Here is a 27,646-nt window from a genome sequence, read left to right on the forward strand (position 1 = left end):
GCCAGTCCTGCAGTCTCTCCTCGCAAAACACTGACCTCATGGGAGAGAGCCTGCATTCAAGAGCGTGGTGGCACATATCCTGGGCTGCAGAAGATGCCTGATCCATCTTCGAGTGATTCATGGTATCTGGATTTATGGGTTTCAATCTGGAGTTTCGCTAAAAAGTGCCAACTTTCAGAAATGTTTTGCTCCCTTCCCTCCAAGATGGGGCCCTTTCACCTTGAGCCCCTTAAATAGAGGACTCCCAGGGAAGGGAAGGTGCTGACTTCAGAGAAAACAGCAGTGCTGGGCTCTATGAAGGATGTTCAGAGGCCTCACAGCATCTCTTGGCCTTTGCAGGAAAACATGCCTGCTGCCTACATCCTTGTCCTGAATCTTTCAGCAATTTCCCTTCCAGTCTAGGGTGGATAACAGCATCCGTGGATTAGTAGTATAAAACAAAATTCAGGAATGAAAAGTTTTCAAAATGCTGCTGGAACCCAGAGTCTGGCCAGCACTGGGCAGTCTGCTGTGACTGTTTGTAAGGAAAAGGGGCTAGATCATCCCTGGCATCCGCCTGATTATCTTTCCCCTGACACCATCATCCAGAAGCTGGAGGTTGGCCCCAAGGCCACTTTAACCGCTCTCTGGTGACTGATTGGATGCGTTGGAATGCACTGACATAACTGTGCTTTTAAAAATCAACGTCCTCTCATTTTATGACTCTTCTTGGCTGGGTTCCCACTCGCTGTAACTGAAGTAAGCCTTTTTTCATCTGCAGGAAACTGCCACTATTGGTGCATTTGAAAGTTTACAGGAGGATACGCGATGGCTGCATTATAGCAAAGTCCAGGATGGAAAAAGGAAGCTTTCCAACATTTCAGAGTGGAAATTATGAAAATTAGAAAGCCTCCTCCCAGTCCCTCGTGTGGTTTGCAAGCACGGGTTGGGTGGAGAGATGCTGGAGAGGGAGGAAGGGAGCGTGGATGTGCACTTCCAGCTAACGGGAGCCCTGAAGTTTGATCCTGCTTCAAACACGCCCAGATTTGCACAGTGTTGGCAGTTCACCTTGGTTCTTACCCTGAAAGCATCCTGCCTGCCAAGAGGGAATGACAGCACTGGCTGGGTCCTGCATAAGGTTGGAGAGGATCAATGTCTGTGGAGACTTTGTAGTATGTAAAGACCAATGTATTATACAGAATAATTTTAAATTGTGACCTAGGATTGCCAACCTTCCCTCTTGCAATAGCCCATCCATCATATTAGCCTTGACAGGTTTTCTTGGATGGTATTTTCGAAAACTGGGAACTCCAGGCTCTGCCCTCAGGCAACAGTAACAGCTTTGAGCTCAGCTCTGAGGAAAGGAGAGCCTGTGAAACATTTGCAACTCACTTTTCTTGTTTTTCTGTGAAAACCTGGACCCTTAATGGGGACAAACTACCTGTGGGGTTTTAACCTTGCTCCTCGTCCTCCTCTCCGCTGTCTGTTGATGCATTAAGATTGATTAAGGGAAGACTGAAAGACAGAAAGTCACTTGTTGCCATCCTCACTTAGATTCCTAAGATGCTCCAAAGCATCATGGAAAATATTACAAACCATGCAGGAAAAGCCTTGTGGTTAGAAACATACCATGGCTACTGAATGCACAGCAAAAGGTTTAACAAAAGCAAGATGTTGGAGAGCTTTCTTGGAGTACTTTGGAGGAGGAAAAGGACATTGGCTTTCTCCTCTCTGAAGAGTGGCAATTTCTCATGGATCCCACTGATCAGGGGAGCTCACTGATCCTGTGCTCTTCCCCTGAGCATCTCACAGTGCTGTCACCCAGCCAAAATTCACCATCCCTTTCAGATGCAGTAAATACAGGCATTTATGCAGGAAAAAAACCTGGTATGGGATACATATTGCTTTGAATGTCAGATTATATCTATCCTGCAATGAAAAAGAGGCATTTGGAGAGGGTGCAAATACAGGATCCAGTCCCTTTCCTATCTCCCCTGCTGCCCGGTTCTCAGGTGAGGTATCTGGCATTTTACTAAGCCATTGGTCATAAAGCAACACTGTGCATTTTCAATGATCTACTTCTGGTGCCCTTACCTCAAGCCTGCAAGCATGTAAATGTGGAAGACTAACCCAGAAGGTGGCCATGGCATTGTCCTTCAGAGTAGGTTCAGACATTCCATCAGGATCTCTGGACACACGTCTCCAAAAGAAACAGCACGCACCATGAGCTCCCCAAAACCAACTCAAACACAGAGGTTCCTAACCTTGAATGACTGCTTCTGCAAATATCGTCTCAAGGCCACAGAGAGGGGGCTGGAGCCCAGGACCCTGCTGCTTGGCACCTGCTCTACATCTGGTGGAGTCATCCATATGGTGGACAAGAGCATGTGCTGCTGCTTGTGTGACACAAGTTTTAGCTTTGCTGGGACTTAGGCGATGATCTAGCAATCCACAGTGATAAGGAAGCAGAGCCTTCTGCCTGGTCCTGACTGCAAAGACAACATAGTCATCATGTTACGCTGCAGTTTTCCAGCCTGATCTCGAGGAGCAGCAGGCCACCACCAGGGCTATGAGGGCAGGGCTACCAGAAGGATGCTACCATTGACACCTTTCAGTAAAGCCAATGGTAGGCACCTAGTTATCTGAAAATCAATAACCTGTATTGCAAGAGGCACACTTTTTGTCAGCATGAAGGCTTGCACTGTACTTGCAAGCCTTGACTAAAGGAAAAACTACACAGAGCCAACCCTTGCTCATCTGATCTTCTGCACAGGAAAAGCTGTGAGAAGCGTAGAGTAGTTCCAGCGTGAATGAGCTGGGTGGCTTTCCTGGCTGTGTTATTGATTTATATCTTCTCTAAAAGGGAGTGCAGCCCATCTGTTTTGCAATGCACATGCTCCCCTAGAACTCCCCTCCAAGGACAGACAATTTCTCCCACAAGTCCCAGAACCATCAGAGGTGGTAGTGCAGGGCTTCCCGGGACAAACCCTGGGCTGATAAACCAAAGATTCACAGAGCCATGTGCAGAGCTAGTGAACACACAGTCATGGGGTCAGACCTCTGTTGTGGGGATGTTCGCATCTGAGCTGGACTAGCCTGCATGCCCCATCTGGATCTGGTCTCCAGGGGTAGGCATGCAGTGCAGACAGGGCAGTCTGCGCTCATCTCCTCTAACTGGAAAGGCTTTTGCTCCCTCTGCAGTTAACGGAAGATGGATATCAACACAGAGGGCAATTCCTCCCATACTGAATTGTTTTTGAAGATATGAAGATGAGTTGTCAAAAGAAGACACACATTACTCTCTTTTCTTTGACTGCTGAAAAGACCTAAAAAAGTAGTAAAATTTATAACATTTACATGACAAACTTGTAAAGGTAGGCTGGCTGAAGGTACGAGTGGAATGGAGCTGGCATGGGAAATACACACTAGCAAGAACATAACCCCCTACCTTCAATCTCTCTTTAGATGAGTTTCTTCAAAACACATCTCATCACATCACTCATCTGTTGGGAGCTAGCAGGGTGGAAGCTCCCTGTGGCAGGAACATTTGAGTTAAGGCCAATTTGGTTCACTCTTGCAGTGATTTCTATTCTGAACTAAAATGGTAAAACAGTAAAGTGGTACTTGTTCTATGCATAGACCTCCAAAGGGCAGATGCTTAGTGCAGCAACATTAATTGCAGATTATGGGTCCTTAGCTATTGTTTCACTCGGAGTTTACCTAATCTAGGATGATGCAAAACCTGGAGAGAAAATAAATATCCATGGTCCCACCCCGTCAAGACTTGATGGCTTTTATAGAGGAAGTGCTGGAAACAAAAATGAATGTCAACCTCAGTTAAGAAACTCGCTCGCTTATTTCAAAGCGTTCACTACCATAATTACACCTTCTAAATATATTCCAGAAGTACAGCTGGATTGTAGAGTGTGTGCGGGTGACTAAATCGCATCATTTGCAGCCCATTATCTTTTCAAAAGCTTTTCATGTGGTATCTTTGGGAAGTGGAGACTAATTGCGCTCCTTGCCTGAGCAATTTGGAGAGTTTGATACTTTGGTCCCAACAAAAAAAATTAAAGCGTAAGAATCACTCATATCCATCTGCTGGTAGGATGAAAAGTCACCGTTTCTTTGAAGCCATTAGAAATGATTCAGACAATGAGGATAATATATACTTCACCAGGAAATAAGCTAAACTGAGACAGAAAGTTTGACCAGAAGTTTGGAAATGTGTTTGAAATCTAAATCCAACTTTCCGAACTTCTTTAATCAGCAAAATAGAAACTGTGCGACTATCTACAGAGCAGAGTTCCTTTTAGTCAGAATGGCTGGTTTCGTCATTTCTGTCAGGGTGGTTAGAGGGGCCCTGGTGCTTGTGAGCTTCACTAAAGTCACTGCTGGTGTTTAAGCAGCCTTGTGTTGGTGCCTAGTCTGCGCCAAAGATATTCCAAGAGTGAAAATGGAAATGCTCTATGAAGGCTAAGTTTGTTGCTTGTCTACTGTTTTGGGGTGGTGTTTGTTGGGTTGTTTTTTTTCCCCCCCCCCCCCCCCCTAAACTTACAGTAACCTGATCTAAATGGATTAAAAGACTGATCAAGAAATTAAGAACTGGAACAAGGCATACACTGTACTTTGCACTTGTTGTCTGAAAATGCTGTTAGTTCAGGAGATTATTGAAGCAATGTTTAAGCAATCCTTTGTACGGATCATGAATTGGCAGTCCAGAGGCTTTCTATGTCTGGAGTCTAAAACCCAGCTGAAGGCATGAAGGCATGTCTAAGCCCTTCCAGGGATAAATCCTGCCCAGAAATTGAGGTAGGACTAGGTCTGCAGGGTGGGGCAGGTTGGAAGATATTTCAAATATGCAAGCTACCACTTTGCATTATCTATCGCATGCTGACCTTGCATGAAGCACAGTCTCTGTATGGAAAAGCCCTTCCAGGAAGCTCCTTGTAGCAGTGGCAACTTCTTACCTCTCGGGCTGTAGACCACTACCTTGAGGCAAACTGCTCTGGTGCTAAACCTCCATAACTCCTGAGCTTTGGGCTGTTGGTGGGGGTTTGATCTGGGCATGGTACTAGTGACCCGAGTAAGCCCTTTGAGCAGGCGTATTAGCTGGATGACCAAAAGTGTCCATGAACTACAGGAGCCTTTTCACCTCCTCCGAAGCTTTATAACTGGATACACTTGTTCCTCCCCCTTCCTTTAACCAAATCCAAAATATTTGTCTCATTTCTGGCTCCAAAACTCTGTCCCCTGGCTTGCCCTTGCTCTGTCCACTGACCTCCTCTTGCTGTCCCAGGGTCTGGCCAACGCGAAGGCAGCAAACGCCAAACTGTAATGAAAAAAGCTTTTCATTTTCTGATCAAAATAAGAATGCAAAGCACTGGAAATTTCACAGCAGGGCCTCTGCTCGTGAGGTCTCCAGGCCTTGGGAGCTTCTGATAATTCAATTAAGCTCCAACCATTTGAAAGCCAATCTGAGCAGTATCCCAGCTCCAAACTCTGCCGAGTTCACCAGTCACCATCCATTAGCCTCTGCTGTGCTCTCACCTCTTGCACTGTTAACCTGCACCCATTTTGGGGGGATGAAGTCTGGCACAGCTCCTGATCCGTTTCACAGGAAAGTCTATTTTGATTTGTTACACCTTTTAGAAGTGTCACAAAACATTACAACTTCCAGACACCTGAGAGGGTGCACCAAGCATTTATCTGTCTAGGTAGAGTTCAAATTAAAGCAATTCCTCCAAAATACTTGTGAACAGGTCAGAAAAGATAAAGCTCAGATGAAGCAGATAAAATTGATGTTTCGGCAGTCACAAGTGATTATATCAGAGCACTATACAGGTGACAGTTTTGCTACTTAAGCTTATCCTCTTATTCTTTTTTTTTCTTTTTTTTTTTTTTTTTTGGGACACAATTATTTGTCTATAAAGCTGGTGAATAATTCATTGCAAATAAAGTGTGTTCCAAAATGCTGTAGGTTTTTTTTTTTTTTCACCACTCTAAGTTTGTATATTGGTTTCACCACCTTGAGACTTGAGTGACTTCCAGAAAAAAGCTAAGACAAAGGGAGTTCCTTGTTTCAAGGTCTCACTTCTCTCTTGGACAACTTCCACACTCAATTATCTACTGTTCTTTTGTTATCCACAGTATCTGAGTAACTCTGCTGTCACCTTGGCAGTCTATCAGATTGGTAGGGATGCTGTCAAGGTAAGAGACCCATCCAAAAAATGTCACTGAAGGTGTTAAGCAAAGGTCTGCAGAACCTGCATACCAGTGTAAGAGTCTGCAAGTGAATAGCGTGAACTGGAAAGATCAACTTCCCTTGAAGCACTCGTTTACTCGTGTTGTCAGAGTGAGTGCTTGCAGCATCACTCACAGGGGCTTGCAGGAGAGGGTTTAACAAATGAGGGCCACTCTACCGTGAACGCCACCAGATCTGCCTTGCTCTGCACTACAGCCTTTGGTGTGAGAGGTTTCTGACCACTTTGCTCTTATCCATGCTGGAAAAATGATTAATAACAAGCCAAATGTTGAATTATGCTTTGTTTAGTAGAAAAAGCAAATCAATAACTCAGAGTCGTAAAAAGGCTGGTGGATACAGCAAAACACACCCAAACTCTTTTTGCCGGGTTTGCTTGAAGGCCACCTCCTCGCTTGCCAAAAGCAAAGGTCGCCATAAGCTGCAGAATAGCGTGGGAAAACCTGCCTCAGACTTGGCCTGTAGAGCAGAAAGACTGATTTTTTCTTTTCAGCCCTGGGTTCTCTCTTCTCAAGAGAAATTTATTTATAGGAGGAATGACGTTTCCTGCCGCATTCTTAACGTGCTTGCAGCTTGGGATAAGAACATGGGAGCTTTGTCTTCTGCCATCTGTTTTCTATGGCAATAAATATCCATTTACGGATTTATCTCTGCCTGGTGTGTTTTAAAGTCATGATATGAACGAGCGTCCATGGATATCCATTCAGAGAGGAGGTGTTGTAGGTAAATACCAGTCCCGGCTAAGCGCCGGTGTAGATTTACACTTGTGTAATGGACAGTGGAGTTCTGGCTTGGGGCTCTGGCCGTGTTTTTAATCTTAGCTTATCTTTTTTGGAGGCACAAGAAATAAAAAAGCAATCTGGACTAAAATCCTGCTGAGCTGCAAACATCCGCTGACACAACTGGGCACAGGGCCTTTAATTTACTGTAGCTGAGAGCTGGGACCTAAAGCTGGGGTGCAGACGGCAAGGCTTAATTTAAAATGGCTTTTCCAGCCATATCTCTCCCAGCTTGATTTGTTTCTTACAGCACTTCATTTAGCCTGGAGATGGCCTTCCTTTTTACACAGCATCTGTAGTACCATCCTTTGAGCCTTGAAGGCTCAAGAAGAGAGGGCAGGCTCGTTCTTTTTTAATGCAAGAAAGCTACATGTTTTCTCTAGGCTTTCTAACTCAAAAAACCAATGCATTGTGTTTGTGGTGAAAGAAACATTCCCGTGGCTGGAAAATAGCCAGTGAAGTCTTGAGAGAAGGGGTAAATACGTGTTCTTCTTTACCAGTGCCTTGCAACAGCAGAAAGAGGTCTCTGAATGGTGCTAGGCATTTGTTAGACATTAGCAGGACTCTATTCATCTTCCTCTCACACACATCCGCAGCACATGGATATAATAAAGATAGCTCGCAGGCATAAACCCTCTCACATTAATAATGCAGAGGGAGAAAGGACTACATATTTAACGTGATTGTTAACTGGTGGGGGAAGGAGATCCGGCGAAGGAAGATCTGGTGGGGAGATCTCTGTGTCGAGAAATACTGTGTTAGGGATGGGATTCATGTCACCTGGTTTGGGGGGTGGTCCTCTTCTGACCAAGGTGTCCCTGTATATGCTGGCTAAAGGAGAGCTGGCTGGGGTTTAATTCAGCCAAGCATGGGCGCTCAGGGGACCACCTCTGCAACCCCTGCAGAGTTTTTTGACTGCCTCTGCAGTGATCCCAAAGGCAGCCCGAGGTGCTGGCCAGGATGGAGATATCTCATAGACATCAGCATTGACTTAGATGAACCCAACTCATGTCTAAGTCCTGACGCTGGCTGCTGGTGTTCCCCATGGCATGAAATGTAATTCTGCCTCAGCTGACGCACTTGCAGGTCTCTGTGCCGTACCTAATAATATTTAGCACTGCACTTTTTTTATTTGGACTTGTAAAAGCCTTTGCAAAGCCATCTCTTCGGCTGGGGGCATGCCACACCTTGCACAGATCTCTCACATCTCAGGCTTTACACATGAAATTTGCTCACTTTGGACTGTATTTCAGGGTCTTTCACTTCTGCAGCAGTATTTTGTGGACTCTGAGTTTAGAAACACAGATTCTGTGTGGTTTCAGGACCCCAGGTGCAGGGGAACTGCCCTGCCACCTCTAGCTGGTGGGGGCCTCCAAGGAGAGAGAGCATGATGCATGCTTCAACCAGGTTGACCACAACCTCATGGGCCAGGTGCCTGATGGGGCAGCTCTGTGACAAGGCAGAGAGAGTAACGGCAAGGACAGAGGTTTAGGACAAAAAAGAGCCAGTTGCAAAAACCATGCTACCAAATCCTCTGGCAATCCTTATAGCAAGGCTCCAGCATTTGCCTGACAAGAAGACTGAACGACCCCAACCTTAGGTCAAGAAGTGGGAAGGAGAGAAATAAACTGTGGATGTGAGTGAAAATAAAACAACACAACCCTCCCTGACAGCGGTCGGTCACTTGGGCTATGTGTGGAGCCATTAAGTATGTACACACTGCCAAGTCCCCTGCAGCGCTGGTCATCCTTATGCATCCGTTCTTGCCTCCTATATAAATGCTGACCTTCTCTGACCCCTTCTCCTGCAGGTATTTCCATGCTTTCCCTTGCTTGCCACCATGGGTTTACCTCCTGGAAACACCCTGTGAGAATACTGCTGGTTTTTACACCTCTCCACCACATGGGCTACTGCACACAGCAAAGCAAAGACTTGAGCAGCTGTTGCTCAGGTAGGTCAATATGGACAGCATGTTTCCCAAGGGGATGTGTGCATCCATGGAGAAGAGTGGTCTCCTGTTTTCCACACTGTTATATGACTTGCCTCTAGACTCATCGGTCTCAGGTATGGTCTGTGTGAAAGTGTGAGTCCTTCCAAATGGGGAGAGACCCGTCCTGGCCAGCAGCAGGGGAGGATGGTGGCCTCCCAGCAGCTGAGAGGTTGCTCTGGCTGAAAAATCATCTGCCACCTTGCGGGAAGCCACCTTTGAAGGAGACACCAGGCTCTTTGCCTCCCCACACTTGCAGGAGAAGCTGCAAAGCCACCAGACGCCGACCCACCTCCTGTGACCTGGGTCAGCAACAGCAGTGCCTCTCTGGAGGAGGAAACTCTGGGCACTGTGCAGGGGACACAAATAAAACCTGTCCCCAAGGCAGGTTAAGGCTGGAGGCAGGACTGCCTGCCCCAGGCCCCTCTCAGAACCAGCATCTTCAACCGCAAAGCCCAAATTTACCAGGAGGGACATTTCTGAATGCTCTCCAAAGCAACAAACAACGATCAAACAATAGCAGACCAAAGCTGTGTGAATAATTGATTATCTTTGGTTTGCTTGACGGACTGGAAAGGCAAAGAAAATATGTTTCAGGTTGACACAAAGTTATTCTGCTTTCCCTTCTGCCAAATGGAGAGCGAAGAAAAACAAGCAAAAAAAAGGCTTTGTTTTTAACTGAAACAGTTTTTGACCTGCATCTAATTTTTGAGATTTTTTTCACATCCCTTAAAAAAAAAAATTGAAGACATTCATCCAAATGAAATTATGCTGTCTTTGAAAGAAAAAAATGGGAAAAAAAATTGATTTGAAATGTCCAAAACAAATTTTTTTATTTTTTTTTGAGTGTCACGTGCAACAGACTGGAAGTAAACTCACAGGTGGCTTCAGCTGCCGCAAAACTGCTTTTCAGCAAAACAGATGCCTCGAGCAAAGGTTCCCCTCAATCCCGCACGGAGCAACTCAGAGCCACTCCGGGCTTGTAGAGCTCCTACACGTGCCACCAGCCATGGACCACTGGGTGTGCACCCCTTGCCCACCCCTGGGGCACCCTGCCCAAACCCCCAGTGGCTGGGGGCGTGTGGACTGTGCCCATCCCTTGAGCTGAGCACCGTTTCAGGGCATATCAGCAGTGACAAGCAGAGGGGGTGTGCAAGGTGTCCCTGTCCCCCCGGGGGCCATGCCAGCTCTGGCAGGGGCAGCTTGCCAGGCAAAGGCAGCCCGAACTGCTCGGCGTGCGCTCGGCGGGTGTGCATCGCTCTCTGAGCTGAGACCCGTGTCCCAGCCACCACCTCTTTGTCACCCTCTCGGTCCTTCAAAGCCCTAGGACCCCGCTGGTCCCCTGGGTGCTGCCACTCAGGCGACGTGCTTCCAGGAAATTAATGACATATAATCACGGTTTGCCCGGGACCCCCCTGCTACATCTGCTACAGCGAGAAAGCAACAGCGTCGCCTTGGCTGGCCGGGGACTGCCAGCCCCACCGTGTCATGTTGGCTGGCACCGACCGGAGCAATGTGTCATGCACCGTATAGCCCACACCGCGCTGTGCAAACACTGCTCGCTATACATCTCTGCTGGGGCAGACGCTCGTGGGCATCTGCCTCTACGTTCACTTCCACATCACCCCGAGCTTTCCACTGGTATTCATTCTTTGACATTCTTATTATTTACTCCCCACTGCTACGGGTCAGTGCTGCCGTATGCCATCACGCTGTCTCAACGAGTCATTATTATTAGAAATGATCCTTTTCAGAAATTATTACCTCCAAATATTATCACAGAACCTTTAACTAGTTTTAATTGCTGCATGTTATCTTATTGTTCCTGCTGGCACTGATTACTACCCCAAGTTATCACACAGCCTGGTGCTAATTCCCATTCATCACCATACAGGTCCCGTCAATAGTAATTTCTACACACCGTGGCATACACCGATAGCAATTTCTACACATCATGACATAACCCCTATTAGCTCTGACTGCTAACGGGGCAGACAACTGCTACCAAATGGTACCCTCCTCATCCTCTGGGCATGCATTCAGGACAAAGAAATCACGGCTTACCCTTTCCACACTGCGTCTCCTCAGTGATCCATATGGTATTTTGAATAAAAGTCTTCGGGTCCTACCCGGAGTCACAGCTGTCTGTACTACCATAGTGCAGAGCTAACTCGTGTGTGTGCGCGTGTGTGTGTGAGAGAGAGTTCACAGCACACACAGGCTTCCTTTGAAATAACTTACAGTCTCATCTAGATTTCCCAACTATCAAATAGCTGAGTGGGTTTTCACATCAGACCATATGAGTCAAGATGTGGCTTGTTTGAAAGAAGGAGGGGGGGAAAGGGAAAAAAAGGAAAAAAAAAAAAAAAAAGGAAAACCCAAGCCTTGTAACCTTAACAACATGTTTCAAGCAGCGTATCTTTAGCTTCCTTCTGTTTCTCGGTGTGGTTTGCTCAGCAGGATTGCTGTGCCACAGAGGTGGAAGAATTAAGCTTCTGGGGAGAGTGTTCCAAAACTGTCAAGCTCGCTTCTTGTTGCTACAGATGGTAACCAGGTCAGTTGTCTAATCAAAGCTCTATCAGAGTTATTATACATTTTGCCATGTGACTGCAGACCCCTCTGGTTTGCTGTACAGTAGATCACATGTTCACCTTAAAAAGAATATCTGGTGTATCACCATCTGGTGCGGAGATTAATGTTAAATCCTACGTTCAGATATTCCTCTCTCCTGGAGGTTGGAAAGCACATACCCAGGGCTCGAACAGATCCTCTGGGCTGCTCAGCCAAACACAAGCACTCGCCCGTTCCGGCTATGTGGGGTGTGTGTGGCGCAGTGCAGTGTGTGCATAAGTACAAAGAACAGACATTACCTCTCACACTCACGTCTGTACACATATGTGCTGGTGAAAGCCTGCTTGGTGATGCCTACAGCTTCTATGTGTACTTAGAAAAATTATTATATTAGAGCTGTCTATAACTTACAACTGTGAAATGCTGTGTTGCAAAGTCAGTCTCAGTGTCTACTTTTTTTTTTTCTCGTATAAAACCACATTAGAAACCAGTAGACAATGATATTCCCTTTCTCTGGAAAAAAAAAGTTTGAAACTATATTTACGCTTTAAATTGTACACAAGTGTTTTGGAAATAGGAAAGTTTCTTTTCCTTCCCACAGACTTTCTGCAACACCAGCAGTTGTCCCGAAGCAGCCAGACATGATTTCGGGGTTTTGTAGAAATATGTTGTGGATGCTGTGCCCATTTCCACGCTCAGTTACAGGTACTGGTCCAGATGCAGTTTGGAGTTAATGTGTGCAAAGCGGGAGCTTCTCAATCCACCAGCTCCATAGTGGTATTCTGAATTTGCTTAGTAAAACGGAAAAGATGTTTGCCCAGGCTCTTTTCCTTGGAGCAGTCTAGCTGGGAAGGCAAAATCTGCTGAGCTGTGGAGCCAATCCCTTCCTCCATGTATTGTTCTCATTTTAATGCAAAACTAAAAATATTTTGTTTTGATCAAAGTCCAAAAGGCAGGATGAAGGTGTTAGGGACATGACATTAAAGCAACCATTTAAAATAAAGAAGAGAAACTCTGTATCTGCTCAGCATATGCACATGCATTAAAACCAGTCAGAGAAAAAGCCCAGCAGCTTGATGTGGGAAACTCTAAATATTAAAACAATCGGCCTTTGTTCATAATTAGTTCCATATGCCTCTTGCTAAAGAGAGTGAGAGGGACAGGAAAAGATGGAAATCTCTTAAGCATGACCGACTTATATAGGTTCTTTATATGGAATAGGTGCAGAGTTATGGTCTTTGCTCCTTGCAGGGTTTTTGTATGACTGTTACACCCCCCACCCTCCACCCCCCCCCGCCATCTCACAGGATGCCTGCCTGTTTATTTAAGCAGGAGGTAGCTGGCATTTCCCAGCTGCCCAGAGGGACCCCTTGCCTGCATCAGCAGAGCCACTGGGGATCTACCGGTGGAGAGAGAGGGCAAAGGCAAATGTGATCTGCTTTACTGGGAGCCTTGCCTGAATAAAAACTGAGTCGTGTCTGAGTCAGGACCTCGGGGGTGAGCGCTTCATAGGAGATCAGAGGAGCTAAGATCTCCCTGCTCACCCAATATGAAGCCCTGGGCTGGGGCGCTCCTGCTCACACCAGCCCCTTCTCCGTAGGCTGTCATATTCCTGAAATCAAGGTCTCCTGCACGTCCGACTCTTAGAAGGAAGAGCCTTGTAGATTGAACTTTATCCACTAGAGGGGACAAAGAGCCGTAATGCACATCTCCACCAGTGTCTACCAGCTATCAAGCTCCGGGACCAGAGGCAGACAGTCTAGTGGTACCAACATGAAGGACCACGTAGACTCATTTTCTCCACAGGGGAAGAGAGGAGCGTTGTTCAGTCATTTCCATGAACCACAAGCTCTTTGCATAGATTTCCAGGTCTTGCAAATGAAATGCAAATCTGCATATTGCTCAAGGCAGCCGAATAATAATACAAATACTCTTCTTTGCAAGAAACCTCTTGTGCATGTGAAAAGTAGAAGAAATCCATCCATTTGCATGGTATTGGATCCAGTTCCAACAAAATCCCTGGATATCCCAATGGGCCTCACTCCTCCCTCCCTCCCTGTGCCGCACCCCAGGCACAACTCTATGGGTATCCTCCACAGAAACCACATAAAACTGGAGATCTGGAGCCGCTAGGACACTTTCTCTTTCTTCTGTCTCATTCCTCATTTCCCAGTTGGTTCAAAGCTGGAGACAGGAAGCAAACCAGAGTCTTCAGGACAGTGGAAACCATCCGGAAGGATGAGATGTTGGCTTTTTATTTTTAGAGTTGTTCAAGGTATGTTGGTAGGCAAGTGTATAGGGCAGTCTACTAGGATTAGTTTGACGGATTGCCTACAGGATAGGTAATGTAAAACGTGCTCTCATGGTGGTCTTTCTAGTTGTTCCCAGAGAAGGAGTTTAGGTGTTTGTGGCAGACGCAAGCACGTCCAAGGGCACTTCAGCCCATCAAATTCTGAATTTCCCTCTGGAGAGCCCCCTCTCTCATGTAGTTGACTGCAGAGGCAGATTAAGATGACCAGACTCATCACTGAGGACTCATTCAACAGCATTGTCTGCAGAGACAATCTCCAACTGAACAGCACAGTAGGAACTAAAAGCCAAACTATTGTAAGGGAACGTCCTGGCCTTGCCACCACAGACCCTCAAAAGAGACACGCCATATTTACTATCTGCTGAAAGACGAAACTCTTTAAAGCAGTGGATGCTTTTCAGTACTAATTGCAGGCTGCCAGGAACAGCGGTTTGTGGTAACAATGCATCAGAGGAAAGTACATTCCAATAGATTGCTATTTAGACTAGATTTTTTTTTTTTGTCTTTAATGAAAAGGAGAGAGAAATCATTTACTGCTGCAAAGCATGCCTTATGTTTGCAACGGCAGAGTCAAGTTTCAAGTCAGTGTATGCCCAGCGGAGATCAATGAATGGAAACCAGGGACAGCAGTGGCACAGATTGAAAGGCAGTATGTGATATCTGTCAGATCTACCAATAAGACACTGTTTTGTTAAGCTGAAAAGTCATTCAGTACTGAAAAACCCACTTAAGTTCTGTACTCCATGAAGACGAGAGTATGGCAACAGAATAAGAGGAGAACAAGGATAACTTGCAGCTCCTGATGGTATTTTCCATCCTGGATGATATCTATGGTCCCTATCAATAGCAAAGCTAGACTCTTCCCTGGAGTCCCAATAGGGAAACTCCTTGTATTTAAGCTCTTTAGCAGCTCCTATTAATCTTGGTGGAATTTCTTACTTCCCGCTGTAAGAAATCCTTCCTAGCCGATTTGTTGGGGCACGGCAAAGCAATAGGAAGACAAGGAGAACAGGGTGATGCTTTGGGGTTGCAGTTCCTACAGTAACTTAGCTTATGTTTTATTGCACCCAGAACCAGACTGTAAAGGAAACTGTCACTTTGGGAGTGAAAGATAAGCACGAGTTATTGTTGAAATCCAGTCTGTCTTAAAGCTAAATAAATAAAAAAAAAAAAGGCAATTTTCCAGTCTTACATGGTGTTTTACAGAGAAACATTACGATCACTCCAGCCTGGGGAGGGATGCGGGAAAACACACCGGGTGGAGCTCCATTCCCGTACGAGCCTTTTCCGTCAGAGCTGGCACTAACACAGCAGCCTGCTGGAGTGAGAGAGGATGTTCGTGGTCCCCAGCCACGGAAAGCTCGGGGGCTTCCCCTGTGTGCGGCAATGTTGCGTCACGCCTGTGGGCCACGCAGACTGTCACATGTCCCTGTCTCCTCTGGGCAAGTAGTGCATGCGAGTGCCTGGGTGCAGCAATCCAGGCTGAATACGAAGGTCTGCCCCACACCTGAACAGAGATTCTTGCTTTGTTTCACTCTGTTTTGGTGCTGTGGATTATGTAGTGATCAGCAGGGTGGTGATCTGCATGTCGGCATGTCCATCACTTGTACCGATAGAGATAACTGGGAATTTAGGCTCCTGTGACAACTTTGCATTGTGCTACAGCAAGATTATTTAACCCTCTGCAGTTCATCATAGACGTGTTAGTAGGTCTGACTAGCATAAGCCCAAACAGAAACCCAGAACCAAGCACTTCTGGACTCAGAGAAGTTCATATCTGACGCACATTGCTGTAGGTTAACCCAGGATGTAATGTTAGCGGCTCCTAAATTTCCTCATTCACTAGTATGCCAGCAGAAATACCCACAGGGCTGCTCATCTGTTGCTTTTTGTACCTCAGCTTTGGGTGTCGTGGGGAATGGCTGGCAGAGTAGAACGTGAAGCCCAGGAGGTTTCCAGAAGGATCTCCTTCTCTGGAGATATTCAAAACCTGCATGGATGAGTTCCTGTCCAACCTGCTTTAGGTGAACCTGCTTTGGTGGGGGGGCTGGACTCGACGATCTCCAAAGGTTCCTTCCAACCCCAACCATTCTGTGATTCTGTGATGTCACCTGCTGAGCCTGCACCTAGTCATGCACTTAGACTCATCAGTTGGCATGCCCAACAAGCCAGCAAGTTCTTGGCAAAATCTCCAGTAGACAGAAAATGAGGTCACACTGCTCTAAAGCTCTAAGCAGAGGACCAGTTTAGTGCTTGAAAGAGCAGTGGTCCTGTTCACTCATGACGGAGAAGGGAGGCTATGGGAGACTATATAACCCCAGTGCAAGAGCCATGTACATGGAATGTCCGTGAGACCCCAGAAGCAGTCACTTCTCGTAACTTATTGCTTGTATGTTCTTAAGAAAAGACGTTTGGCTGACAGGTCAGAGGCCCTTCCAACATGCTGAAGTGTCAGGAAACAAAATGTGTCACCTCCAAACAGAGCACTATGTTCAACCCTCCTTCTGATCTTGAAAGAAGCGGGGGGCACAGCCTGTAGTCAAAGTCATGGCACAGATGTAGACACCCCAGAAAACGCCATCAGGACAGAGGACAGAGCAACCTGCACCCTTCCTCTTCCCTACTGCCGCCAAGCAGGCTCTCCAGGAGCAGCCTCCATCTCACCTCCAGTTCTCCTTCCCACCCACCATCCCGTGTATGGTCCTTGCTGGGGAAAGTGGTCCCAGCCTCCCTGCATCCAGGCAGGCAGGATCCTAGAAAACCCTGGCCAGAAGAACAGCAGCAGATAGCAAGCAGGGCCTCTGCTAGATGGAAGGACATTTCCCTTGTGTTTTAGTGTGCTGGTTCCCACATAACTCAGATGGACAGTAATTAATTAGGGAGGGAACTTGCCTGACCCCATTGCCCTGGAGACACGCCCCTGTAAACATCACGAAGGGATCACAGAGGCCACCTCTGACTTCTAGGGCTTATATAAACAAAAGAGGAGATGTTTGGCAGCACCACCGCGTTCCCACACCGTGGATGTGTAGCAGAGGCTGGATGTGATGCATACAATAGCAGCCATGCACTCAGCTGGGGTATGGCTGTGGTGTAGTTCTAGCAGGGATCCGGTCTAAAGTCTTTGCAAATCCCAGGAGCTGCAGGGGGAACGTGCAAATACTTGGTGCGTCTCAGTATCGAGCCTTAAAATGTGAGCAGTCTATTCCTGTGTAGTGCTTAGCACTGCTGATTTGCTTCAGTTCCTGAAGAAATAGGGGTTTGCTCAGCGTGGCATGGAAGGTACTCAGCCTTGAGCTAGATTTAAGGTTTAAACAGGATATGTGACATATGGACTATGTCAAACACTGTGAAGATAAATGCTTCTTTGTTCTGTGTAATTTTCCCTCTTTTAAAACTTCATCCTTTTTACACTGCTTTGATTAATCTTAATATATTGTGGGAAAGCTTACGTGTCTGTGTGAGGGAAGGAGAGAGAGTTATGTTGCCCTAAGAGAAAGCCACATGGATAGCAGAGGGGCCAACGTGTCCCTAAAGAAAGGAGGAAAGAAGAAGACCCCTGAGAGATGTTAGGAGGGTTTTTTTAAGCCTTGCCAGACCTGGTAAACAGCCTCCCGGGCAAATTTTGTTTTGTAGTTGAGGTCTCACAGGCATAGAATAATGATGTTTTTTCTCTGAGTGAGAAGAAAACTGTGTTTGCACAAAGCTGAAAGAGGAACCGCTAACATTGGCAAAATATAAACCCAGTTTGGCTATGTTCTTTGTAGGCTTATATGGATGGATTAAGAAATGTGAAAACTGTCTGAGTCTCTAGGTCTTCAGCCTTGGAGTCTCTCCCAGTAATGCCTTTCAGTTTATGTTTTATTGCTTTGGTTCTCCTATGTCTGCCAAGCTGTAACAACACCCTACCTCAGTTGTAGGAGGCATCTGGAGCGGCATTTACCTCTCCTGACTTTGGTTCCTTTCATCTGAGCTTCTCATCTGGACTCCTTTTGTCATCAGTGAATAGAAATGGGCACTTGTAAGGTACTTCAGCTGCCCACTTTACTGGGGGGTGAATGATACCTAAAAGTGTCTATATCTCTCCACTATTATAAAATAAGCTTGATAACTGGCCACTCTTGGTCTACCTCTCCAGCTATCAGAAGTTCTCCACCACCTCTCTGGGCAGCCTGTGCCAGTGCTCTGCCACCCTCAAGGTAAAGAAGTTCCTCCTCATGTCAAGATGGAACTTCCTATATTCAAGTTTGTGCCCGTTACTTCTTGTTCTGTCACTGGGCACCACTGAAAAAAGACTGTTCCCACCCCCCTGGCACCCTCCCTTTAAGTATTTATAAGCATTAATGAGATCCTCCTTCAGTCTTCTTTTCTCTAGACTAAAAAGACCCAAATCCTTCAGTCTTTCTTCATAAGAGGGATGTTCTAATCCCCTAATCATCTTCGTAGCCCTTTGCTGGACCCTCTCCAGCAGTTCCCCGTCCATCTTGAATTGAGGAGCCCAGAACTGGACACAGTACTCCAGATGCGGCCTCACCAGTGCAGAGTAGAGGGGGAGGATGACCTCCCTTGACCTGCTGGCCATGTTCTTCTTGATGCACCTCAGGATGCCATTCGCCTTCTTGGCCACGAGGGCACATTGCTGGCTCATGGTCATCCTGTTGTCCACCAGGACTCCCAGGTCCCTTTCCACAGAGCTGCTCTCCAGAAGGTCAGCCCCCAACCTGTACCGATGCATGGGGTTATTCCTCCCCAGATGCAGTACTCTACACTTGCCCTTGTTGAATTTCATAAGGTTTCTCTCTACCCAACTCTCCAGCCTGTCAGTTGTGCCTGGTAAGTCAGGTCCCTGGGCTGGGTTCAAAAAATGACTCAGTATATTCATGAAAGAATATCTACTGAGGGCTGCTAAGTTTGAAGACACCACTTCCAGGTCAGGAAACCCCTGAGTGCAAACAACTGGTGGTTGGAAGATGACTGTGGGGATTGTGGTGATGTACTTGCCATGTTCTTACATTTGTCTGTAGACACCTGATGTTGGTTGCTGCCTGAGTGACAATGCTGAACTAGATCATTCATTGGAAAGTCCTGGTATGACCACGTTTATGTTCTCAATTCCAGAAGCGTCTCAACAAAACCTGATGAACCGCTACCTGATTGGATCTCTTTAACGTCACAATCATCCTGAGCAACCTCAGCTTCTACTGCAGGTCAGGGGTCCTGATTCTGCTCCTACACACTACACTGGCAAAACTCAGGCTGACTCCAGCGCTGGAAGATGAGGCTTTAGATCTCCTGCACACTGGTTGTTGAGGATAACCTGGAGGATGCTGCTGTTGCCGGAGAGAAACTCATTAGGAGCTGCTTCAAAGAACTGATTTCTCTGATAAATAAACACATGGAAATACCCATTATATTGCAGAGGGTGAGGTTAGCACCCACGCTTTTACATTATGCATGATTTGTGACTGCTCCAAGTACGAACTTGCTGCTCGCTCTTCGATCGGCAAGTCCCGGCAGCATGGCAAAGCCACACAATTTATTGCCGCTATAGAGGTTAATGGATCACTTTACATGTTGATAATGTCCTGTTATTGCAATGGTTATTAAGAAAAATGTAGCACAGACACCAGGAGTCGATAGTAACTGCAAGAATGTTTGCTTGATTACAGCAGGGATGGAGACTGCTGCGTGCAAGGTTTACTGTGCAAATGGTGGTCGAAGCAAGTTCGTCACTACCATCTTTCTGCACCTCTCCTTTCTCCAGGTTGTCCTCGGTACCACCTATGAGAGTGACTACTGTTTACCAGTGTTGATGGCATGAAAAAAATAGGAAGGTTAATATTATAATTGTGCCAAGAGTCGACACAAGTCGACAAAGAGCAACTCCTATCTATGCCAGAGCGTGCTAGGACTAGATGCAAAGGCACGCTTCGTCCCAGGTGCCGTGGATCTGTGCCCCAGGTATTGATGATTTGGATTATTCTGCAGTTGCGGTGGAGTGTTATACTCTGGAAGGAACAAATCGTCAAGCTGGGATTCTGGAATTCAGGTTCCTACTCCTTTTTAAGGGGGAGAATGGAGGAGGGGGCTGCTCAAATGGCTTTGTGTCCCTCTGTCTCAGTTTCCCTATCTGTAAAATGATGAGAAGAGCTGTCACTTACCACAGATGCGTTTCTACTATTTCTCTATTATTAATAAAGAGCCAGGTCACTTAAATGCCCCTCTCTTGGCAGCTCAGTTTTAAGAGCTGGAATACATAGGCATTGGTAGCCACCACTCCGGAACCTTACTGGGATGTGGTGGCCTTGTCCACCTCATGGTGCCATCCCCATTGCCAAGGTCCGCCAGGGAGCCCTGCCTCCTTTGGCACCTCTGGCCAAGGGAGCTGATCATCACTTTGGACGCTTCAACGTTAAAGTTTGATTCCTGCTCCTTCAAATATCCAGCTTTAGGTCTGGCTGGATGCACGAGTTTGACTCAGACTTTAATTTCTGTTCATTGCTAGCTGGCAGAAGAATGAACCAGAACACTTGCAGCATCCCAGGTAATTTCCTCTGAATTCCTCTGACTAAGTTATGGTATTAGAAATAGACATTTAGTTTCATATCCTTGCTATTGTGGTGTTAACTCTGCCAAGACTTGACAATGTGAGGAGGGAGAAGAGGAGCTGTTTCTCGGGCTGATGGAGGTGGCTGGAGCGTAGAAAATCAGTTGTTTTTTAATTTCTGCCCTGATTGCTATGTCCAGCCTGGGCAAAGCAACCACAGCTCCTCCACATGCCAGGAAGCCCTCATGAATGTCACCTTCATCAGAGAGTCTCCTATATATACATACACACATATTTTTAAATATATATACAGATATATACATACGTATATATCATAGGATCATAGAATCATAGAATAGTTTAGGTTGGAAGGGACCTTAAAGACCACCTTGTTCCAACCCCTCTGCCATGGGCAGGGACACCTCCCACCAGACCAGGTTGCTCAAAGCCACCTCCAACCTGGCCTTGAACACCTCCAGGGATGGGGCAGCCACAGCTTCTCTGGGCAACCTGGGCCAGTGCCTCACCACTCACAGAGTAAAGAATTTCTTCCTAATATCTAAATCTAAATCTACCCTCTTTCATTTTAAAACTGTTACCCCTCATCTATCACTCCACTCCCTGATAAAGAGTCCCTCTCCACCTTTTTTGTAGGTCCCCTTTAGGTACTGGAAGGCCATGATATATATTTATCTGTGGAGTGTGGTGGGAGGAAGGCTGAGGAGCCAGCTGTGGAAATAGATTTCTGGAGGAATGTAGATGGATCTATGAAGTGTACTGTGGATTTGGCAGGTTTGCTTGTGTTCGGATAATGTCTAACACCCTATGAACCATTGGAGATAAATTGCCTGTCATTTCCCAGGTTGTATTTGGAGTGGGCCAGGGATCCAGTGTTCACGGTTTAAAGACTTCTTCTAAGTTTGTCTTTCTCTCCTGGGACATCCACTACAGTCCATCACGCCTGCCTTCAGAAACCAGCCTTTTTTCTCAGGCCAGCTTCTGTTTGACTACTTCTGGCTCACTTTTCCACCAGGATTATTATCCCTTTGCCTGTTTGCTTGAAAGTTTGTTTCTTTCAGCTCTAAAGCCACATCCATAATGCAAGGAAAAGCATCCCTCAGCGGGGCAGGCTCTGGAGCCCACCTCACTCCTGACCTCTCCCAGACATCCCATGCAAAGCACCCCAGGCATGCTGGGCATGGAGTATCATGGAGGCTCGCTCTGGCTGTGCCTAAGGCAAGGCTAGGAAGTCAGCAAGGTTGGTCCTGAGGTGCACCTCAAAGGTCTCCTTTCACAGACCACGCAAGAATAATTAGTGTGCCCAGAGGTGAGCAGGGTTTGGCCCTGCGATGCCTTTTGCAGGCAGTGAAAGAAGGATTCAGAGACTGTGTTTCTTACCCAGACCCCCCCTTTGCCCGTAGCACACCCAAGGGACCTGCCGAGCCTGTCCTTGAACCGCCTCCTGACTTTGGCCCCTGCCTCCCTGTCCGTGTTTCTCCAGGCAGCCAAGTCCCAGCTCATCAGGCGGCTCGGTGACAGCCCGCTGGCGATGACAGCTAATTAAGAAATGTCATGTCGGAGGCTTCCCTTTCATCTCTCCTCGTAGAGCCCGGCAAAGCTCTCCAACGCCCTTTGGTAATAGGGGAGAGGAAGTGTCAGTGCAGCAGCAGCTGCTCCTCCGATAGCGGGCTGACAACGCGGTGAGTACACCACGTCCCGGAAGGAAGCGGCAGCTCATGCCATGTGGATGCAAATATCTGGTCTCCACAAAAAAAAAAAAAAAAGGAAAAAAAAGAGAAAAAAATATTTTTAAAAGTGTTCTCACGTAATATTAGCTTTCCAGAGGAAGTGTTAAACACATCTGCTGCCAAGGCTTGCCATCCTCCCTGTGGAAATCTGCTGAACTCACTCCAGGTGAGTTCCTGCAGGACAACTTAGCTAAAAACCTTGTCCGGAGAAACACTGGCCGAATCCTATTGTCGTTCTTCAGTCCGTATTCCTGCAGAAGCCAAATTACATCGAGGTGGGTTAGCCAGAGCTGAGCTAGGGCTCAGTTTTCTGTAGAAAACAGTGGGTACTTCTCATTTTCTGTCTACTCTAACCTTTCTACGCTGTGACTAAATGGGCTTGCTAGCTTGGTACGAGCTGTTAAAGTGGGCTTTGTCAGGGTCCACTGATCTGGGAATGGGTTACTGCCCCCACGGTCCAACAAGCATTAAAACTAGGTTTCCTCAAAGGAAAAAAAAAGACAAGTCAAGGCTCCATAGACCACAATTTCCCAATTTTGTAAGTAATCACCTAGTTTGGAGCAGTGGAGGGCACTGGAGAATTGGAAGAGGAGCATTACGGTGACAGATGGCTTCACTCTTTCAGCAATAAACCCGACACAGATGAAGATGCATGGCATAGAGCAGACTTTGAGATCATTCCCGGGAGGGTCCTGTTACCTGGCAGTCCATCTGCCTGCAGCCCATTCAGCCCCACTGGTCTGGCCCCGTGCTCCTCACCCAAGTACTAATCTTACCGGTAACAGCAAAACAGTTGGTAATGGATTAATGACCTCTGACGAACCTGACTGCTAGAATGATCTATAACAGCCGGAGCTTTATGTTTTGTCCTTCCTTCATATTGAGCTTCATATTTGCTTTTCTGTACCCAGTAGTAGAAATTATTTTTAGCATTGCTGAATGGACAGGTGGTTTTAGATCAAACATAGCTGCAAGGCAAGGCAAGGTGCTGCATGAGTAAAGCCTGAAAACTGTGCCTTACAGTGTCAGACAAAATTCTGCATTTGGAATATTTGGTCTAAATTTTCCCAAATTCTTCCTGCCATAATTCCTAGGTAGTTTTTGGAAGAGCCCAGCTAGCTGAAAGCCTGGTTGCTCATCAGGGAAAGCTTATTTCCTCGGTTTGCATAGGGGCTGGATTAGATTCACAGTCCTGATTGCCAAAGTGAGACGTGAAACCTGGACATGCTGCCCCTGAGTCTTCCAGCACCAGGCTCTGCAGAGGGACAAGGGGGGTGAAGCAGCGACACTACTGCAGTGTGCCCCTGCACAATGCTGCACAGATACACCAGCTGGGGCTCCGGCGTGGCACGGCGTGGCACCGTATAGACATGTCCCTGCATCACAATTTCAGCTGTAACTGCAATGTCCCAGCTGGGGACATTTCACTGGGTTTCTGGAATTACACATTTGAGCGACCACTTCAAAACACCACCTGAGAAGAGATCCATTGGTTTCACTGATTTAAGCCACCTGCACCTCTGGAGAATGATCCATATTTTATTTGGTCTACTGTCACCTTCGTTACAAAAAAAAACCCAAATAAACCAAACACCCCTAAAACCCATGAGGAAAGACACTTGGATGGAAGCAAGGGATGGACAGAAGAATAGACAAAGCCTAGACACAGCTCCAAAACAGAGCTCACGATGGGACATGAAGAGTCAGAAAACAAATGATTCCCTATGACTGCTCTCACAGGGCTGGGTGGTTCCCAACGGGACAGAAGGCTTTTCATGCCCTTCAAACTCAACCAGACACGTGGCTGTATGATTGTTCAGCCTCAATCAACACAGTCAGCCCTGGCTCTCTAGATCTTGGCAGTCTCTGAGATACCGCTTGGAGCTACCCTGCGACAAAATGTCTCTAAGCACCCACTGTTGAATGACACCTGCCCCATGGAAGCTCTCGGTCTCCCAGGTATCAATCACCCAGCTGGATGAAGTGATGCTGAGCTACAAGTAGACCAAGAGGGATCGTGACGCCAAGTTTATTGTACAGCAACTGCAAATAGTCCAAAGAAAGCACTGTCCCCTTCCCACACAGGCTAACTTTCACAGCGTGCTGTGGTCATGAGATGCAGATGTTGCATCTTCGCTTGTCATGGGGATTTAAACCCTTAGGGACTTTTCCCTGGGATGCACGGCACTCAGAGTAGGGAAAGGACTTGAACCCAGAGTGGCAAATAGTCATTAGGTTGATTCAAATATTACAGCCCAAAGAGTATTTCAGTATTTCATACCCTCCGTAGAGACTTTGACAGGGCAGCCTCCGACTGTTTTCCTCTACCCTCCCATCTCAGCAGCCTGTGGGAAAGGTACACCCCACAGGGCTGAGAGGAGATGCCAGCCCAGAGGGACTTGAATACATTTCACAGCACAAATGGGCACCTTAGTAACTGGACCACAGGCTAGAAAGCTGGCAAGCTCTCCTGTTTTTCACTTTTGTGGTTGATGCTTAAGATTCCTCATCACTAGACCCCGAAATTTGAAGCATTTAATGTAAGAGATGCCAAAATTAAAATTCTGAATGTGACTTGCCATCTTATTTCTCATAGCCTGAATTCAGAGAGTACAGATCACCTTGGCATGACTTTTTTTTCAAGATAAATGATCTGACAGTTCCTCATAATTGGTTTCCCCCCCAAAAAAAACACTTCCAAAACATGGCCATCTCTGACTTTTAGGCAAAAACCATCCAGTTGTGTCAGAAAAAGCAGTAATGTGTTTTGAAATGTTTTGATATTTTTAAGAAACTTTAAAGAAGAGATTATACAGACAGATTCTTATCGCAGATGTGCTGAAGCAAATCATACATTGCTTCACTGAGCTTTGATGATTTCAAGGAAGCAATTCCAGATTAACGCTGGTTTAAGGTGTTTGACATATCCAGGAGGAATAAACTCGCTTTTCTTGAAAACACGACTACTTTTGCTTGTTCCCCCATGTCTTACAAAACTAACCCAAAAGTCAATGTGGTAAAAGACTGTAATCTAAGAGCTGTCAAAATCTCAAAGCCAAGGACACTTGATGCTAAGCAATACACAGTTTAAATGCTCTGTCAATGCACTTATTTTACAGAGATATTCCTCAAACCGTTCTGACCAAATCTCTCCTCCTCTTCATGTGCTTCATCAAAATTTGAGATGATACACAAAACCAATGCAGAATATAGCCTGTCCTGCAGTGACACTATTCCAGTTTTGCATATTACAGCTTGCAGTAGATGCTTTAGCTATACCACAACACCTTGGTAGTGTTGGACGCACAGTTTATCAGAAAACGTAAAGGAATTAAGTCAATGCAACACTTGGATACACCATTAAATTTCTACGCTGCCTTCTGGAGTATTAGCATCGCACTTTAAATAGGAAATCGTAGCTTACTTACGAACACATCCATTAGTAGGTGCTCCAGCGTCACTTCAATATCCTCTAATTTAGCTGCTAAAGTCATTGTGAAGTCAAATGCTAGGTCTGGACGGAGAAGAGCCCTCAGGAGTCCTAATCCAAACCGCCCGTGGCCAAAGCCAGTTCTCAAACTGTAGCAAATGAGTTTCTCACAGATAAAGAAAATCCGAGAAATCAAAACTTAACATCTGAGTCCAGATGACGGCTGGACTCCGTGCCGGCTGTCAGTCCTGCTTGCGGGACTGAGGATTATTCCATGTGTGCAAGATGGGAGTAGAAGCTGCAATGTGCGTGCTGCTTCCCTTTCAGAGCTCCCCAGTCAGAAACATGGAGTTATATCTGGGAAACCACAACAGAGGGAGGGAGAGACACACACACAGAAGGGGAGAGAGGGGAGGAATGGAATAAACTGCCTTTGACTATGACTGATATTTATAGGACTACTTGTTTTTGACTCCAGTCCATTTCTCTGTTCATTTCTGACCTTTCACAAATGGCTCAGCACACTGGAGCGTATTGTAAAACGGGGGCAGCAGGTCCCACAGAAGTTGGCTGTGACCAGCGCTGGGCCAATTCACACAAGCACACCATCAATAGCTCTTTGTCGGAGCATATCAGGCTCTGCGCTGTAGCTAGTGACAGAGGAGACCACAGACGTGTAAAAAACAAGGAAACAAAAGTTATTTGGATGCTAATTTTTTCCTAAGAGTATTAATAGATTCCCTTACCCACTCCCCAAGGCATCAGGCTACACTGGGTGCTGTGGTGGCTGCTGAGGATAATGTACGAAGGGGAATAACCTCAAATAATCCTGCAGGATGGACTCCGCAAACACCCTGGCACCCCCTCTGAAATGTCCTCCCACTGCTCAGCCCCTTCAGCTCTGCAGCATCCCCGTCCGGGACGCTAAGCACTTCTCAGGGCTAGACCCTGCCTTTTACTGTATTTATGGAAAGTTTAAAGCAGGATCCTAAGTGCTTGCTGTTCCTCCGCACATCTGCTCCTACTTAAGTCAATGGAGAAAAGGTGCCATTTTTGCTTGCTTAGCACTTTTTGTCCATAGCTCTCGCAGCCCTGCATGTAGCGGTAAGGTACTGGTGGACCTGATCCAACTGAAGCTAAACCCAATGGGGACTCTTCAAGGATTTTGGTTAATGCTGGCTGGGAAAAAAATAGAGAGGAAACTGAGGCACAAAAAGGAGAAATACTGAAAGTCTTGGTATGGCCAGGAGCAGTGCCGAAATTTCCTGCATCCCAGACAGTGCCATGTTCACCGAACTGACTTCCATGATGTCCATATTACTTGGCCAAACTCTTTTTTATTTATTTAGTATGTACCCACACAGTTTGAAATCTCAGAGTGAAATCTTGCATATGATGTATTCCAGACACTGGAAAAAAAACCCACAAGGCTGCCCTAAAGGATTCAGAAACTGAAGACCAGTATTATTTATGAAAGTGTGAGATGGATAGGGTTGAGGGAGCTTGGAGGGACCCCTAGTCATAAATTCCAACTAAATGTCCTCAGAGTTATGGCTGAAATCACATTTTCAGACATCCAGCATCAGCATCCAAATAGGAGCTGCCTCTGATGGCCGAGTTTTACTAGACAACAACATGATAGACCATTTGGGACATGATATGATGGATAGTTTCAATAGCAAAGAAGGGCATGTAATTCATTTTCCGGATGGACCAATTCTCATTCACACAAGGCCCCGCATCAGATAACAGGTTAGCTGCTCCAGAAATAAACCCAGCACGGGAAGCTTGCCTGCTGCAGAGAAAGCCTGTCCATCATCCACATGCTGCCCTTTCATTAAAGCTTTGACAAAGTGTCTATCTTCCCCAGTCTGAGTGGAGGGATGTTTTAATGAGCATGAATCAAGCCACAAAGAAACGTATTTGGAGATATTACATTGGAGGCGGTTGAAACTGGTGGAACCATAATGCAGCGTGCTGATGAGGGAGCTAGCACGCGTTGCTCACCGCTGCGTAGGGCCACGTGGGTTTC

General features: G+C 46.5%; 1 protein-coding gene across 2 annotated transcripts in view; it reads right to left on the bottom strand.

The window, feature by feature from the left end:
• The window catches only part of FRMD4A (FERM domain containing 4A), a gene marked incomplete at both ends in the record, with an annotated part of 383,738 nt that overhangs the window by 199,963 nt on the left and 156,129 nt on the right, over positions 1-27,646 (bottom strand). The window contains one exon of one of the 2 annotated variants that reach the window (XM_082485575.1): positions 11,072-11,164. The exons of the other annotated variant lie outside the window; for it this stretch is intronic. Coding sequence (XP_082341701.1) covers positions 11,072-11,164 — 93 coding nt within the window. Of the gene's footprint in view, positions 1-11,071; positions 11,165-27,646 lie in introns of those variants that run through there. 2 annotated transcript variants of the gene reach the window in all.

The sequence above is a fragment of the Vanellus vanellus genome (genome assembly GCF_965231255.1).
Source record: "Vanellus vanellus genome assembly, chromosome: 1".
In the NCBI taxonomy this organism is placed as follows: domain Eukaryota; kingdom Metazoa; phylum Chordata; class Aves; order Charadriiformes; family Charadriidae; genus Vanellus; species Vanellus vanellus.